This window comes from Dama dama, chromosome 18 (genome assembly GCF_033118175.1).
Source record: "Dama dama isolate Ldn47 chromosome 18, ASM3311817v1, whole genome shotgun sequence".
NCBI lineage: Eukaryota > Metazoa > Chordata > Mammalia > Artiodactyla > Cervidae > Dama > Dama dama.
The window spans coordinates 50090622-50106421 of NC_083698.1; the positions used below are offsets into that span (position 1 = coordinate 50090622).

A 15800-nucleotide genomic window follows, 5' to 3' on the forward strand; every position below is an offset into this window, starting at 1 on the left:
TCCCAATTTGGAACCAGTCTGTTTGTTGTTCCACGTCCGGTTCTAACTGTTGCTCTCTGTGAGAGCATCCATAGATTCAGAATTTAGGAGTTGGAATTAAGAGTAACTTGGTGATTAAAGGTAAGACAATCAAGTATAAAGTCAAATAAGCATTTTATAGCCTGGGTCTTTCCAGGATAAAATTCAAATTTTAACTCATGGGTACACAGGACTCTTTCACATTTAATCCTTGCCCCCTGACCCAAACGTATTATTTCATGTTTGCATGGAGCTCTGTTCTTCAACTATATGGTCCATTTGTGACTTTCACAGTGGCCAGGTTCTCCTTCCTAGTAACCTTTCTTTACCAACTACTCATTCATTCTCCACTTATAATTCCAGCTGACTCTTCAGAATTCATTTCAGGTTTCTTCTTTCCCTAGGAATACTCTATGTGGATTAGGTGCCTAATTCTCTGAGTTTTCATAGTAACAGCTATGTTATATGGATAAAAACTGCTCTTATCATAGCATCTTTATAGTACATGCTAAAAGTGAAAAGTGAAAGTGAAGTCACTCAGTCATGTCTGATTCTTTGTGACCCCATGGACTGTAGTCCACCAGGCTCTTCCATCCATGGAATTTTCTAGGCAAGAGTACTGGAGTGGGTTGCCATTTATTATTCCTTGTCTTGTTTTTCTTATCCTCTATACTTTCTAAAAGCTCTAAGTTGAAGGGAAGAGGAAAAAATGAAACAAATATACTATTATGTAGAAAGGACAATGGTATATATAAGAGTGTAGAAATACTGTTCTGATCTGGAGATCTGTCAAGTAGACTTAGAGGAAATGACTAGTGGAGCAATTTATCTAAATAAGATTGCATGAGCAAAGAACAGAGATGGGAAACAGCATGAAGTGAGGAGAAAATGAGAGGCAAAATTGACAGAAGGTGACACCAGAGAACTGGGCAGTAGACAAATCACAGAAAGGCTGGTACTCCATGTTAAGTAATTCCAAATACTTGAAAGGCTTAAATGTGGGGACTATGGTGACATAATCAGATTTGATTTTAATATCACTCTGTCAGCTAGTAGGAGAAGAAGCCTGGAGTAAGAGAGGGACCAGTGGGGAGGTTATTTCCATAGCACAGTGAGAAATGAGGTCTTATATTCAGTTCAGTTCAATTCAGTCACTCAGTCATGTCTGACTCTTTGTGACCCATGGATTGCAGCACACCAGGCTTCCCTGTCCATCACCAACTCCTGGAGCTTACTCAAACTCATGTCCATCAAGGCAGTGATGCCATCCAACTGTCTCATCCTCTGTCGTCCCCTTCTCCTCCCACCCTCAAGATTGATTCCCAGCATCAGGGTCTTTTCAAATGAGTCAGTTCTTCACATCAGATGGCCAAAGTATTGGAGTTTCAGTTTCAGCATCAGTCCTTCCAATGTATAGTCAGGACTGATTTCCTTTAGGATGGACTGGTTGGATCTCCTTGCAGTCCAACGGACTCTCAAGAGTCTTCTCCAATACCACAGTTCAAAAGCATCAATCCTTTGGCATTCAGCTTTCTTTATAGACCAACTCTCACATCCATACATGACTACTGGAAAAACCGTAGCCTTGACTAGACTGACCTTTGTTGGCAAAGTGATGTTTCTGCTTTTTAATATGCTGTCTAGGTTGGTCATAACTTTTCATCCAAGGAATAAGAGTCTTTTAATTTGATGGCTGCAGTCATCATCTGCAGTGATTTTGGAGTCTGCCAATTTGGAGTCTGGCAAAATAAAGTCTGCCACTCTTTCCACTGTTTCACCATCTATTTGCCATGGAGTGATGGGACCAGATGCCATGATCTTAGTTTTCTGAATGTTGAGTTTTAAGCTAACTTTTTCCACTCTCCTCTTTTACTTTCATCAAGAGGCTCTTTAGTTCTTCTTCGCTTTCTGCCATAAGTGTGGTATATCTCCATATCTGAGGTTATTGATATTTATCCTAGCAATCTTGATTCCAGCTTGTGCTTCATCCAGTCCAGCATTTCTCATGATGTACTCTGCAAATAAGTTAAATAAGCAGGGTGACAATATACAGCCTCGACTTACTCCTTTCCCAATTTGGAACCAGTCTGTTTGTTGTTCCACGTCCGGTTCTAACTGTTGCTTCTTGACCTGCATACAGATTTCTCAGGAGTCCTTATATTAGAACATGTTAGAATTGTGTATCTGTGAGACCATCAAGCAGAAATGATAGTGAGAGTTAGATATACAAGTTTGCCTTGAGGAGGAATAATCTAGAGGGAGAAAGAGATTTAAGAGTGTTCAGCCTGTAGGTAGTACTTGAAAATTTGAATGAGAAAGAAAGCTCCTGCAGAACATGAATACAATGAGTAATAAATCAAGTTTGGAAATGAGGGGTTTACCAACATTTAAGGAGTGGTGAGAGGAAAAGGGCTGTAAAGATAAACTAAAAAGATAGCTAGTGTGGTGCCACTGAAGGAGTTGATTTAAAGAAGGAAGAAATGACCCCCACACTCAAATGTGGTGAAAAAATAGGACTGATAAATGTCTACTGAATTGATCAGTCAAGTAGTCAAAGAAAATAGCAACAAAAGACATTTCAGTACGATGGTGGGCAAGAGCCATTCTACTTTGAATTCATAGTTAACAGAAGTGGAAAGATTGAACTCCTGGGGTATTCATGATGATTGGGCAGAAAGATAATAGGGTAAAGGCATAGAGAGTCATAAAATAAATTTTCAGCTGATCAGTCATAGAGAGTCTAGATTGGACTAAATGGAATACTGCATTTGATGAGTGAGATAATGGAATTTAACATTTCAGAAGTGGTATGATATAGAGGATGACAGGAACCAGATATGGCCTATAGAATAGGTGAAGAGAAAGTTTGATTCAGGTTTATGATTTGAAGAGTGGTGAACTAAAGTATTCAACTACAATTATTGATTTTTTTCATAGATTTCTGACAGATGGTGCTATAGATTTTTTCTTTTAGGTACATATGTATTCATGGTCACTTGGTATTATTTTTCCTTCAACATTTTATCTTGAATTTTATATAGTCTGATATTGACATTCCTACTGTTGCTTACCTTTGGTCATCTTTGTAGTACACTTTTACACTTTAATTTCAGCTTTCCCTGTTTTTTTCTTTTTATATTAAATGTGTCCCTTATAGACAAAATATTAAAATACCTTTGAAAAAATCCAATTTGAATAATAATTTCTCCAGCAGTATGTGAACATTTTTGTTGTTTTTGTTGTTCAGTCCTTAAGTGGTCTCCAACTCTTCGACCCCATGAACTGCAGCAGGCCAGGATCCTCTGTCCTCCACTATCTGTCTCCTGGAGTTCATTCAAATCCATGTCCATTGAATCAGTGATGCTATATAACCACCTCATCCTCTGCTGCTCCCTTTTCCTTTTGCCTTCAGTCTTTCTCATCATCAGGGTCTTTTCCAGTAACTGGCTCTTCCCATCAGGTGGCCAAAGTACTGGATCTTCAGCTTCAGCATTAGTCCTTCCAATGAATGTTCAGGGTTGATTACCTTTTTTTTTTTTTAACATAATAAGTCTTTAATTCTCCTCTGTGTCACACATACAGTGCTGGTTCACAGGAGTTTTCTGCTCACTGTAACCATTCAGGAACCCTGGCTTTACATGGTAAATACACCCATGATCACCTGTCCCCACAGTCGATGATGAAAATGACACATCACTGCTCATTCATCACTGGCCAAAACAAGCCCATACCCACCCCTCTCCAAGTTCAGTGCTTGTTCAGTAGCACCAGTGAGCACCAGCTATCACAGTGGTGAAGGTTAAGACTGGCATCCAATCGCTTAACTCAAATTCTCTCTCTGATCCTTGCTGACTGATTATTGGAGAGTTATGTAATCTTTCATTTCAGGTTCTCATCTGTAAAATGATGCTTATAATAGTAACTTCTTGTTGGGTTTTGAAAATTAAATGAATTAATACATGTAAAACACTTACAGCACTGCTTGACGTTAAGTTAAATCAATACTAGCTATATTTAAATTTACTCTATTTGCAGCTTTTACTGCATCACAATATAACTTTTATTTATAGGGTCATCACCCCATACTGGAGTATTCTTGTTGGTGAGCATCTCCTTGTTGATGTTGTAACTTTTTTTTTTCATTTATTTTTATTAGTTGGAGGCTAATTACTTTACAATATGGTAGTGGTTTTTGCCATACATTGACATCAATCAGCCATGGATTTACATGTGTTCCCCATCCCGATCCCCCCTCCCACCTCCCTCTCCATCCCATCCCTCTGGGTCTTCCCAGTGCACCAGCCCTGAGCACTTGTCTCATGCATCCAACCTGGGCTGGTGATCTGCTTCACCCTTGATAGTATACTTGTTTCAATGCTATTCTCTCAGAACATCCCACCCTCATCTTCTCCCACAGAGTCCAAAAGTCTGTTCTGTACATCTGTGTCTCTTTTTCTGTTTTGCATATAGGGTTATCATTACCATCTTTTTAAATTCCATATATATGCGTTAGTATACTGTATTGGTATTTATCTTTCTGGCTTACTTCACTCTGCATAATGGGCTCCAGTTTCATCCATCTCATTAGAACTGATCCAAATGAATTCTTTTTAATGGCTGAGTAATATTCCATTGTGTATATGTACCATAGCTTCCTTATCCATTCGTCTGCTGATGGGCATCTAGGTTGCTTCCATGTCCTGGCTATTATAAACAGTGCTGCAATGAACATTGGGGTGCACGTGTCTCTTTCAGATCTGGTTTCCTCAGTGTGTATGCCCAGAAGTGGGATTGCTGGGTCATATGGCAGTTCTATTTCCAGTTTTTTAAGGAATCTCCACACTGTTTTCCATAGCGGCTGTACTAGTTTGCATTCCCACCGACAGTGTAAGAGGGTTCCCTTTTTTCCACACCCTCTCCAGCATTTATTGCTTGTAAACTTTTGGATAGCAGCCATCCTGACTGGTGTGTAATGGTACCTCATTGTGGTTTTGATTTGCATTTCTCTGATAATGAGTGATGTTGAGCATCTTTTCATGTGTTTGTTAGCCATCTGTATGTCTTCTTTGGACAGAAGTATAGATCAATGGAACAAAATAGAAAGCCCACAGATAAATCCACGTACCTATGGACACCTTATCTTTGACAAAGGAGGCAAGAATATACAATGGAAAAAAGACAACCTCTTTAACAAGTGGTGCTGGGAAAACTGGTCAACCACTTGTAAAAGAATGAAACTAGAACACTCTCTAACACCATACACAAAAATAAACTCATAATGGATTAAAGATCTAAATGTAAGACCAGAAACTATAAAACTCCTAGAGGAGAACATAGGCAAAACACTCTCTGACATAAATCACAGCAAGATCCACTATGACCCACTTCCCAGAATATTGGAAATAAAAGCAAAAATAAATAAATGGGACCTAATGAAACTTAAAAGCTTTTGCACAGCAAAGGAAACTATAAGCAAGGTGAAAAGACAGCCTTCAGAATGGGAGAAAATAATAGCAAATGAAGAAACAGACAGAGGATTAATCTCAAAAATATACAAGCAACTCCTGCAGCTCAATTCCAGAAAAATAAATGACCCAATCAAAAAATGGACCAAAGATCTAAAAACACATTTCTCCATAGGGTTGATTACCTTTAAGTTTGACTGGTTTGATCTCTTTGCAGTCCTCTTGGACTCTTGACTCTTGAGTCTTCTCCAGCACTTACACAATTTGAAAGCATCAATTCTTCAGTGTTTCGCCTTCTTTATCATCCAACTCTTACATCTGTACATCATGTCTGTACATGAATACTAGAAAAACCATAGCTCTGACTATCACTTTGTCAGCAATGTGATGTCTTTGCTTTTTAATATGCTGTCTAGGTTGGTCATAGCTTTCCTTCCAAGGAACAACTGTCTTTTAATTTCATAGCTGCAGTCACCATCTGCAGTGGTTTTAGAACCCCCCCAAAATAAACTCTGTCACTGTTTCTACTTTTTCCCCATCAATTTGCCATGAAGTGATGAGTCCTGATGCAATGATCTTAGCTTTTTTGAATGTCGAGTTGTAAGCCAGCTTTTTCACTCTCCTCTTTTACCCTCATCAAGAGGCTCTTTAGTTCCTCTTCACTTCTTGCCATTAAGTGGTATCATCTGCATATCTGAGATTGTTGATATTTCTCCCAGCAATCTTGATTCCAGCTTATGATTCATCCAGCCTGGCATTTTGCATATAAGTTAAATAAGCAGGGTGAAAATATACAGCCTTGTTGTACTCTTTTCAGCTTTGAACCAGTCAGTTCTTCCAGGTCTGGTTCTAACTGTTACTTCTTGACCCGTTTATAGATGTCTCAGTTTCTCAGGAGACAGGTAAGGTGATCTGGTACTTCTATCTCTTTCAGAATTTTCCACAATTTGTTATGATCCACACAGTCAAAAGCTTTAGTGTATTCAATAAAGGAAAAGTAGATGTTTCTCAGAAACTCCCTTGCTCTCTCCATGATCCAATGAATGTTGGCCATTTGATCTCTGGCTCCTCTGCCTCTTCAAAACCCAGCTTGTACATCTGGAAGTTCTTGGTTCATGTACTGCTGAAGTCTAACTTGAAGAATTTTGAGCATAACTTTGCTAGCATGTGAAATGAGTGCAATTGTATGGTAGTTAGAACATTTTTTGACATTTGCCTTCTTTGTAACTGGAATGAAACCTGACATTTTCCAGTCTTATGACCATTGCTGAGTTTTCCAAATTTGCTGACCCATTGAGTGCAGCACTTTAACAGCATCATCTTTTAGGATTTGGAATAGTTCAACTAGCATTCTGTCACCTCCACTAGCTTTGTTCATAATAATGCTTCCTAAGGCCCACTTTACTTCACACTCCAGGATGTCTGGCTCTAGGTGAATGACCACAGCATCATGGTTATCTGGGTAATTAAGGCCTTTTTTTGTATAATTCTTCTGTATATTCTTGTCACCTCTCATTAATATCTTCAGCTTCCTTTAGGTCCTTACCATTTCTGTCCTTAATTGAATGAAGTGTTTATCCTTGAAATATCCTTGAATGAAATGTTTCCTTGATATCTCCAAGTTTCTTGAAGAATTTCTAATCTTTCCCCTTCTATTTTTCCTCTATTTCTTTGCATCGTTCATTAAGAAAGCCTTCTTATCTTTCCTTGCTATTTTCTGGAATTAATTCACTTGAGCATATCTTTCCCTTTCCCCCTTGCTTTTCACTTCTTTTCTTTCCTCAGTTATTTGTAAATCCTCCTAAGACTACCATTTTTCCTTCTTGCATTTCTTTTTCTTTTGGTTACTTTTGGTCACTGCTTTTGTACAATGTTACAAACTTCCATCCATGGTTCTTCAGGCACTCTTTCTACCAGATCTAATCCCTTGAATCTATTTGTCACCTCCATTGTATAATCATAAGGGAAATGATTTAGGTCATACCTGAGTGGCCTAGTGGTTTTCCCTACTTTCCTCAATTTAATCCTGAATTTTGCATTAAGAAGTTCATTATCTGAACCACAGTCAGCTCTAGGTCTTGCTTTTGCTGACTTTCTTATAGAGCTGTATGTTTGGCTACAAATTTCATAATCAATCTAATTTTGGTATTGACTATCTGGTGATGTTGGAAAAGGGTGTTTGCTATGACAAGCATGTTCTCTTGACAAAACTCTGTTAACTTTTGCCCTGCTGCATTTTGTACTCCAAGTCCAAATTTGCCAGTTATTCCAGGTATCTCTCAACTTCCTACTGTTGCATTCCAACCCCCTATGATGAAAAGGACATCTTTTTTTGGTCTTAGTTCTAGAAGGTGTTGTAGGGCTTCAAAGAATTGGTCAACTTCAACTTCTTTGGCATCAATGATTGAGGCATAGACTTGGATTAGTGTGATACTGAACGGTTTGCCTTGGAAAGAAACCAAGATCACTCCGTTGTTTTTGAGGTTGCCCAGAGTACTACATTTTGGGCTTTTTTGTTGTCTATGAGGGCTACTCCATTTCTTCTAAGGGATTCTTGCTCATGATAGTAGATGTAATGGTCATCTGAATCAAATTTGCCCATTCCCATCCATTTTAGTTCACAAATTCCTGGATGTCGATGTTCACTCTTGCCATCTCCTACTTGACAATGTCCAATTTACCTTGATTCATGGACCTAGCATGCCAGGTTCTTATGCAATATTGTTCTTTACAGCATCAGACTTTACTTTCATCAACAGACACACCCACAACTGAGCATTGTTTCTGCTTTGGCCCAGCCACTTTATTTTTCTGGAGCTTTTAGTAATTGTCCTCTGCTCTTCCCCATACTTTATTGGACACATTCCTACCTGGGGGACTCATCTTCTGGTGTCATATATTTTTGTCTTTTCATGCTGTCATTTACATTCTTATAGTTGCTTTACCATTAGTATTTAATTGTTATCTAATTTTTCACATTTTTATTTACTATGCTTTCTGTTTCCTTATTTGCAATCTTTTTTCTATCCTCCATTAGCTAAGGTTTAATTTCTTTCTTTTTTTGTTACTCCTAATATAAGACAGTTACATTTTTTTCTTTATCTGTATCACTGTTTAGCAATATCTGTGTTATATCTATAGGTAAACAGCTCCCTGAATTTGATCTTATCTTCTTCTTCTCATCTATCTTTCTGAATTGATATTTTTAGAATAAATTTAAATATTCAACTATTAATATATATACACATACACTCATTCTTCTTATTTAGACCAAAAACATTTTATTGTTACTTGGGCTTCCCAGGTGGCTCAGTCATAAAAGATCCATCTGCCAATGCAGGAGACACAAGAGATGTGGGTTTGAATCCTGGCTTGGGAAAATCCCTTGAGGAAGAAATGGCCACCCACTCCAGTATTCTTGTCTGGATAATCCCATGGACAGAAGCCGGGTGGACTACAGTCCATGGGGTCACAAAGAGTTGGACACGATGAGCACTCATTCTTATATTTTGTAAGGATTTCATAGTTTATTATATGACTAGTGTACTTTCTAAAAGAGTGTTTTCCAAAGGTTTTTTTGCTCTAAAAGTTCTGAGTTTTCATGTCTAAGAAAAATTTTATTTTATGCACATATTTAAAGAATATTTTATTGGTTATAAATGTCTAGGTTAAAAGTCTTTATCTTTAACACTTCAAATGTTATCCTGCTGTCTTCTTGCTCCCGGAATTATTGAAAAGCTTAATTCTTAGTCTTTTGTAGACCTTTACTTTTAATCTTTCAAATCTTATAAATCTCTTCCTTTGTCCTTGAGTCTCATTCTTTTCATGCCTATTATCACCATTTTTACTTTAGTCATAATATTGTGTGGTTCCTTTGTATTTTATCATCTTCATTTGTTACTTTTATGATGCTTATTTTGCTGATTTCTTATGTCTAAACTCTTAACTCTGTTTCATCTGATAAAAAGATGTTGTGTTTGTTGCCTTTCTTAAAATAACAATTGGATTCCAACGTGGTTAGTTATGAAGATTCCTGGAATCTGTGAAACAATGCTTTGGATTAAAGTCAATTTAGGATAATAGAAAAGCCAGCATCTCCAACAAGCCAGCATCATTAGGTGAAATGATAGTCATGTTGGTGGATGACAGAAATGAAGAATAGAGGTGTTATTAAAGGCAAAAGCAGAGTCTCCAAGAAAGATGAACTTTGACATGTACAAAAGAAGGGTTTCTATCTAGAATAGAATAAATGAGAATGTTTATAGACAAGAGGAAAAATTGTAGATGTAAGCATGCATGTGTGCTAAGTCACTTTAGTTGTGTCCAACACTTTGTGACCTATGGAGTGTAGCCCACCAGGCTCCTCTGTCCATGGGATTCTCCAGGCAGGAAGTGCCATGGAGGCAAGGTTGCCATGCCCTCCTAAAGGGGATCTTCCTGACCGAGGGATTGAACCCACATCTCTTACATCTCCTGCATTGACAGCAGGGTTCTTCTTTTTTTTTTTTTTTTTCCACTAGAGCCACTTGGGAAGCCCCACTGATATAAGAGACTGGATCATTTATATTGTAATCTTCCAGAAAGAAAGGGATACATTATTTGAGTAATTTTAAGTGAAACTATAAGTACTCCAAAGTAAACCATATACCATGAATTGTGTTTAGCATCCTTCTTTCCTCAGGTCTTTTTCACATCTGTTCAATACAAATTTGTTGTCCATTTAATGCTGGAATATTAATAAGAAAAATATCATAAAACTGAAATTTGAGGTTGGTAACAATCAAAAATACACTTGAAAACTTTCAGAGAGTAGACTAACCAAAGGAAACAAAGTATGCATATTTATTTTCCTAGATACTTCAAAGATCACTCAGTACACATGGAACAACATCTAAAGTTCAAAATAGGGCCTAGAGCTGCACTCTGGTATGGTACCCAATGGACACACGCATTTTTCTTGTTTGTTTGTTTGTTTTTAAAGTTAATTCAAATTCAACGCAGTCTTTAAAAATTGAATAAAATTAAAACTTCAGTTCCTTAGTACCATTGGCCACATTTCGAGTGCTCTTGGCCATATGTATTTGCTGCTGTATTGGACAGTGCAGCTATAGGACATTCCCACTGTTGCAGAAATTTCTGCTGGACTCTACTGGTCCACAGGATTCTACAATGTAAATTCCTTACCTACGTTTCATGTTTATCTCAACTCTATCTTCCTCTTGCTCACTCTTTTCTATTTCCCTTGGCCCCTCATTTTTCCTCAAAGACATGAGCTTGTTTCTACCTTTAGGTCTTCTTTTATGCTTTCTTTCAAAGTACTACCATTTCCTCATGTTATTCTTGTCTTTGTTCAAATATCAGTAAATCCTTGCCTCATTCATATAATAACATTCACTCTTATCAAGTTCTATTCCTAACCTGCTTTAATTTCTTCATACCACTGTTTGTTATTAAGCTGTTCCTTGTCGGTTTCTTCAGTAGTTTGAGTTCTATGAAGGCAGATACTTTGTGCTGTTTGCTTTTATAGCATGTGCTAAACCAAGGTCTTGAGGTAAATATTGTTTAATAAATATTTATTAAATAAATATATAAATAATATTCCAATTTTTTGGCATATCACCTTTGGGAGTATCTTAGTAGATGTTTGTGAACATTTGATTCTCTAAGGTCCTCAGAAATCTTGTTTATAGGGTAGCATTAACAAAATCATAAAATATTTTTTATATCTCCCAGAGTTTATTCCTAGTTGTTTTTGCACATGTCATGGGAAATTTAGAGTATTACAGTTACATAAATTCCGCATTCTTACTATCTACACCTACATTATATTTTAAAATTTCACTAAAGATAATAAATATAATGGCCGAGAGGAGAGCTAGAGCTGTAGGGGGATAGAGACAGTGAGAAAGAAAGTGATGGTATTTTTAAAAATATAAGCTTTAATATTCCCTCCAGCTGAAGTACAGAAGAAAAGGAAGGTTGTTTTAGAAAGGAGTTGAGAAAGGAAGTGAAAAACTGATTTATGTTAGGACTGTAGAGTCAGATTTCGAGATTTCAATTCTGCCTTTGTCACTCTTCAGCTATATAATCTGAAACAGGTTACTGAATTTCTTTCCTCATGTATACAGTGGAGACAATGATAGTATATACTTCATATTGTCATTGTGAAGATAAATGAGCTCAATTGTGCAAAGCATTTAGAACAGCTCCTGCCACATCATATGTGTTAGTTACTATTTATGGTGTCTACAATTATTGTTGTTGATAGTATTATAGTTATTATTATTAGTGATCATTCGAGAAAGTTGGATAATACGTTTCCATGTAGTTTCTATTCATGTGGACTAATTGGATGAAGTTTGAATATCCACCTATAAGATGCCGTCAAAATATTTTAAAAGAAAAATAAAATTTGTAGGTGGTCATCTCTCTGCAAATGAAGTATATAAGCTCTGGCTCAAGGTATTCATGATAACTACTCTGTTGATGCAGATACTGGAGTAGCCAAGGGTGATTTGCCTAGTCATCACCAGCCGGTAGGTGGAAGTGAATGTAAGGAAAAGCAACACAGGATTACTTCAAATTCTAAAATATTCTGCATTTTGATACACATATAACTTTAATTTAAATATTCTAAAAATTACTTTTAAAGATTGCTAAAATCTTTCTCTTCGAATTCAGACTGAAGAGCAACTTTTATCATTATGCACAATATTCTAAATGCATTATATTTTGCTAGATGGAGGACGTTATTGAGGATATAATCGGTATGGACCCAAGTTTTAAAGAGGAAGGAACAGATTCTCCTCTGCTAATGCAAAGAACAGTAAGTGTTTCCAGACCTGAGGAGGTCAGTGAGATTAAAATCAATAATAGCACCTGATGACAAAAAAAGAAATTTCATTTGATTAGTAAATGGTGTTTTCTTCTGCACTTTTGAAACTGGTACAGAATAGATAAACATTTAAAAAATATTTATTGGTGCAGGAAAAAATGCATAATTTTATAGGGCTTGTACTATTCTATCTATCTATCTACCTGCTTATCTACCTAATCTCTATAAACGTCCATCTAATTACATATCTTATCTGATATAGCATTTTCTGTGAAACCTTCAGATTTCCCATTTGAAGCACAACATATCATAATACCCTCATAAGTTCAAGGCTAAATTTTGACTATTTTATCATTATTAACAGCTACCAGATTCAGAGGCTTTATACCTTATAGAGAAAGGAAAAAATTATAACATAATATAACTTTATTTTTGAGCCAAAAATCAAAGGTTAAAGATGAAGTGAAGAAAGGTAGAAGGGGCCTCACACTACTTTAAGGCATTTAGACAGACTTCTGTGTTGAAATCATAAATTCCTGGAATAATAAGCAAGGAAGAGATAAGATAATATCTCTTTGATTGCTGTTGCCTTCTCATTGTTCATTTAGTAATCTCTAGAATCTGTAAATGGTGTACAAGCTCTTTCTACACATTTTGAAGGGTTGTTGTTGGTTTATTTATGATTTTAGAGCTTTTAGAAAATGAGAAAAAATGTGAAAGATTTTGATTTGTTACTTTAAACATTTCATTTAAAAAAAGTGAATTCTGACTGTATTGTGTAGTGTAGTGTAAATCAATGGGCTGAGTTGTGTTAATGTTAATAATGGACATTTTAAACCTAAAACTTCAAGTTTGGAGAAAGCATCCCTCTTCTATTTATTAATTCCCAAATAGACTACAAAAAAGAATTATATCTTTCCTCCATTTCTCTGGTACAAAGGACTTCCACTTTATAACAAGTCACTAACACCAGTATTATCAGACAAAGATCAAATGAGGTTAAAAATCTAGTTTTTTTTAATTGAAAAGTTTATTTTTTTGTGAGTTTGTTTGTTTGTTTGAATGAAGTGAAAATTCTTTTTACCTCTTCTGTCTTCAGATTTCAAGAAGTATATTTACAACAATTTTGACTAATTCTCTACATTAATATGTTATTTATACTAATTTTCTCCATCTAATCCCACAGCACAAGGTTACTATTTTCTTAACCATTATTTGACTTTTGGGTTTGAGGAAATGATACTAATTTATTTCAATCTTCTCTTCCTTGTATGTGGTACTTATTTCATTGAAATCGTATGCTGAAACATTTTCTTTATCAAATTGTCTTACTTGTTTTGTAGTGGTTGCATAGATTGCTTATTCAGTGCAAACTGGTGCCAATGTTGATTGGGAATTTGTTTTTTGTAAACAGAATGTGGGCTTCCCAGGTGGCACAGTGGTAAAGAATCCACCTACTTACTCATGCAGGAGACACGGGTTTGATCCCTGGGTTGGAAAGCTCCCCTGGAGGAGGGCACAAGAAGCCACTCCAGTTTTATTGCCTGGAGAATCCCATGGGCAGAAGGAGCCTGGTGGGCTACAGTCCCTAAGGTCGCAAAGAGCTGGACATGACTGGAGTGACAGCACAGCGCAGCATACAGAATGTGCTTCTAAAAAGATAGATACTGCTGGCCTGTGTGTATTCATATAAAGAAGTGTCTGCTGTTGGCCAACCAACAATCATTGATAAATCAAGAAACAAGAAATAAAACCACGCAGTTCAATTACCCAAAAATTATTCGATATTTGTCATATGCAAAGCATCATACATGTGCTATAGGAAACTAAAAGTTGATGAGACACTATTTAAGAGACCATATGATAGTGAGTCAGTGAGGTGAGGCACACTGGAGGGACAGTGAGGGAAAGAATATGGGTCTCAATGTTAACCCAAGTTGTCATCTAGATATGGTATAAGCCACTTAACTTTTCTTTACTTTCTTCTGTGTTATGAGAATCATTAAAAAGTATTTATTGCCAATGCTGTTTTTATGTTAAATCTTAGTAGATCACACACACACACACACACACACACACACACACATATGTATATATATATATTTAATGCTAGTCAGAGAGTTGCCCTGGAGTCTGAATAAAGCAGAAACCTTGCTAAATTGAGACATTTCTGAAATACTTTAGGAAAAGATGACATTCGAAATATAGTTATGAAAGAAAGTTAAGATTTTAAGAGGTAGACATAAAGGCAGCAAAGTAGCAAGAAAAGAGAACAACATAAGAAAAGGCAAGAAGTGAGAAAAAAGAGAATGTATAAGAATAGCTGGTAGAACAGAGATAGGAAATTCTGAAGGGTTTTTATAGTTCATGTGGGTAAAAATAAAGACCTGTTAGATTCAGAGGAATGCTTTGAGTAAGCATTTTAGCCAGTGAACTTTTGGTTTTAGATGATAGAACCTGGCTTATATGGGGTGTAAGTATGAAAGGAATTTGTTGGCTCATCTCATCCATAAATTCCTAAGTAATATTGCATGCGAACATCCCTCTATAAGTTTGCCTTTGTTCTATACTGGCTTTATTCTCAGCTATTGAACAGACAATCTCACAGCGTATTCCTAGCCATGCACACAGTTTGTCCTTGCTAACCCAGCTGTTTTTTTTTAGACATCCACTCTTTGACAAGGAAGAGGAAGTTTCTGATTAATTTAAGCCAACCCTGGTGGCCCCATTTCCTTAGCCAGGGATTGTTTTAAGAATGAGCTTGTGTTGCAGTTCTGGAGATTTAGCAGGTTACTGGAGTCTTCTAGGAATTTACTTCAGTCTTTAAAGGAGACACACCAAAGAGAAGGTTTTGTCTCTCTATGATGTTGTAAGACAATGTGACTTATGTGGTCATTTGATTGCCCAGGAGGTAAATAAACTGAGGAAAAACAAAAGGTACAGAGAGGAAAATCCAAGAGGAATGCAAATAAATACTGCTTATATGACCCTGGAGAATTCTTTACCTATGGACTGCACACATCATGTAAGATTTTTTTCCTTTATTTTGTAAGCTAATTGTGTCAGGATTTTATGATTGTCATAACCAAATGTACACTGATAGATACATTCAGTCAGACTTAAAAACTTAAGAGGAGAGCTCCTTTTTTCTTTAGTTCTAGTTAAATCTCTGAGATAATTCTTTTTGGAGCAATTTTTGTCACTTTTCTATCTCTCAGACAATTTTTCTGGGTCTTGGGCCCACCCTAGAGTGACTTAGCAGCCCCAGCAGCCAAAATAAATTATCTAGATTAAGACTGAAAACTAGGAGTATAGGAATTGTTGCCATAATTCAATAATAATTATTATTAAAAAATAATTATTCTTAATGTCTCACCTACTATACCACAGGCACATTGCCAATTATTTTACATATAATCTCTAATTGTCATAGAGACTGCAAAGTCCAAGGGGGCAATCAAGGATTCCCTGGTAGCTCAGAT

At 36.5% G+C, this 15800-nt stretch overlaps 1 protein-coding gene across 5 annotated transcripts in view; it reads left to right on the plus strand.

Annotated features, from left to right (window-relative positions):
• TFEC (transcription factor EC) overlaps positions 1–15800 on the plus strand; it is a 223564-nt gene that overhangs the window by 161844 nt on the left and 45920 nt on the right. For 4 of the 5 annotated variants that reach the window (XM_061165319.1, XM_061165315.1, XM_061165318.1 and 1 more), the window contains one exon: positions 12223–12309. The exons of the other annotated variant lie outside the window; for it this stretch is intronic. In XM_061165319.1, coding sequence (XP_061021302.1) covers positions 12223–12309 — 87 coding nt within the window. The remainder of the gene's footprint in view (positions 1–12222; positions 12310–15800) is intronic. 5 annotated transcript variants of the gene reach the window in all.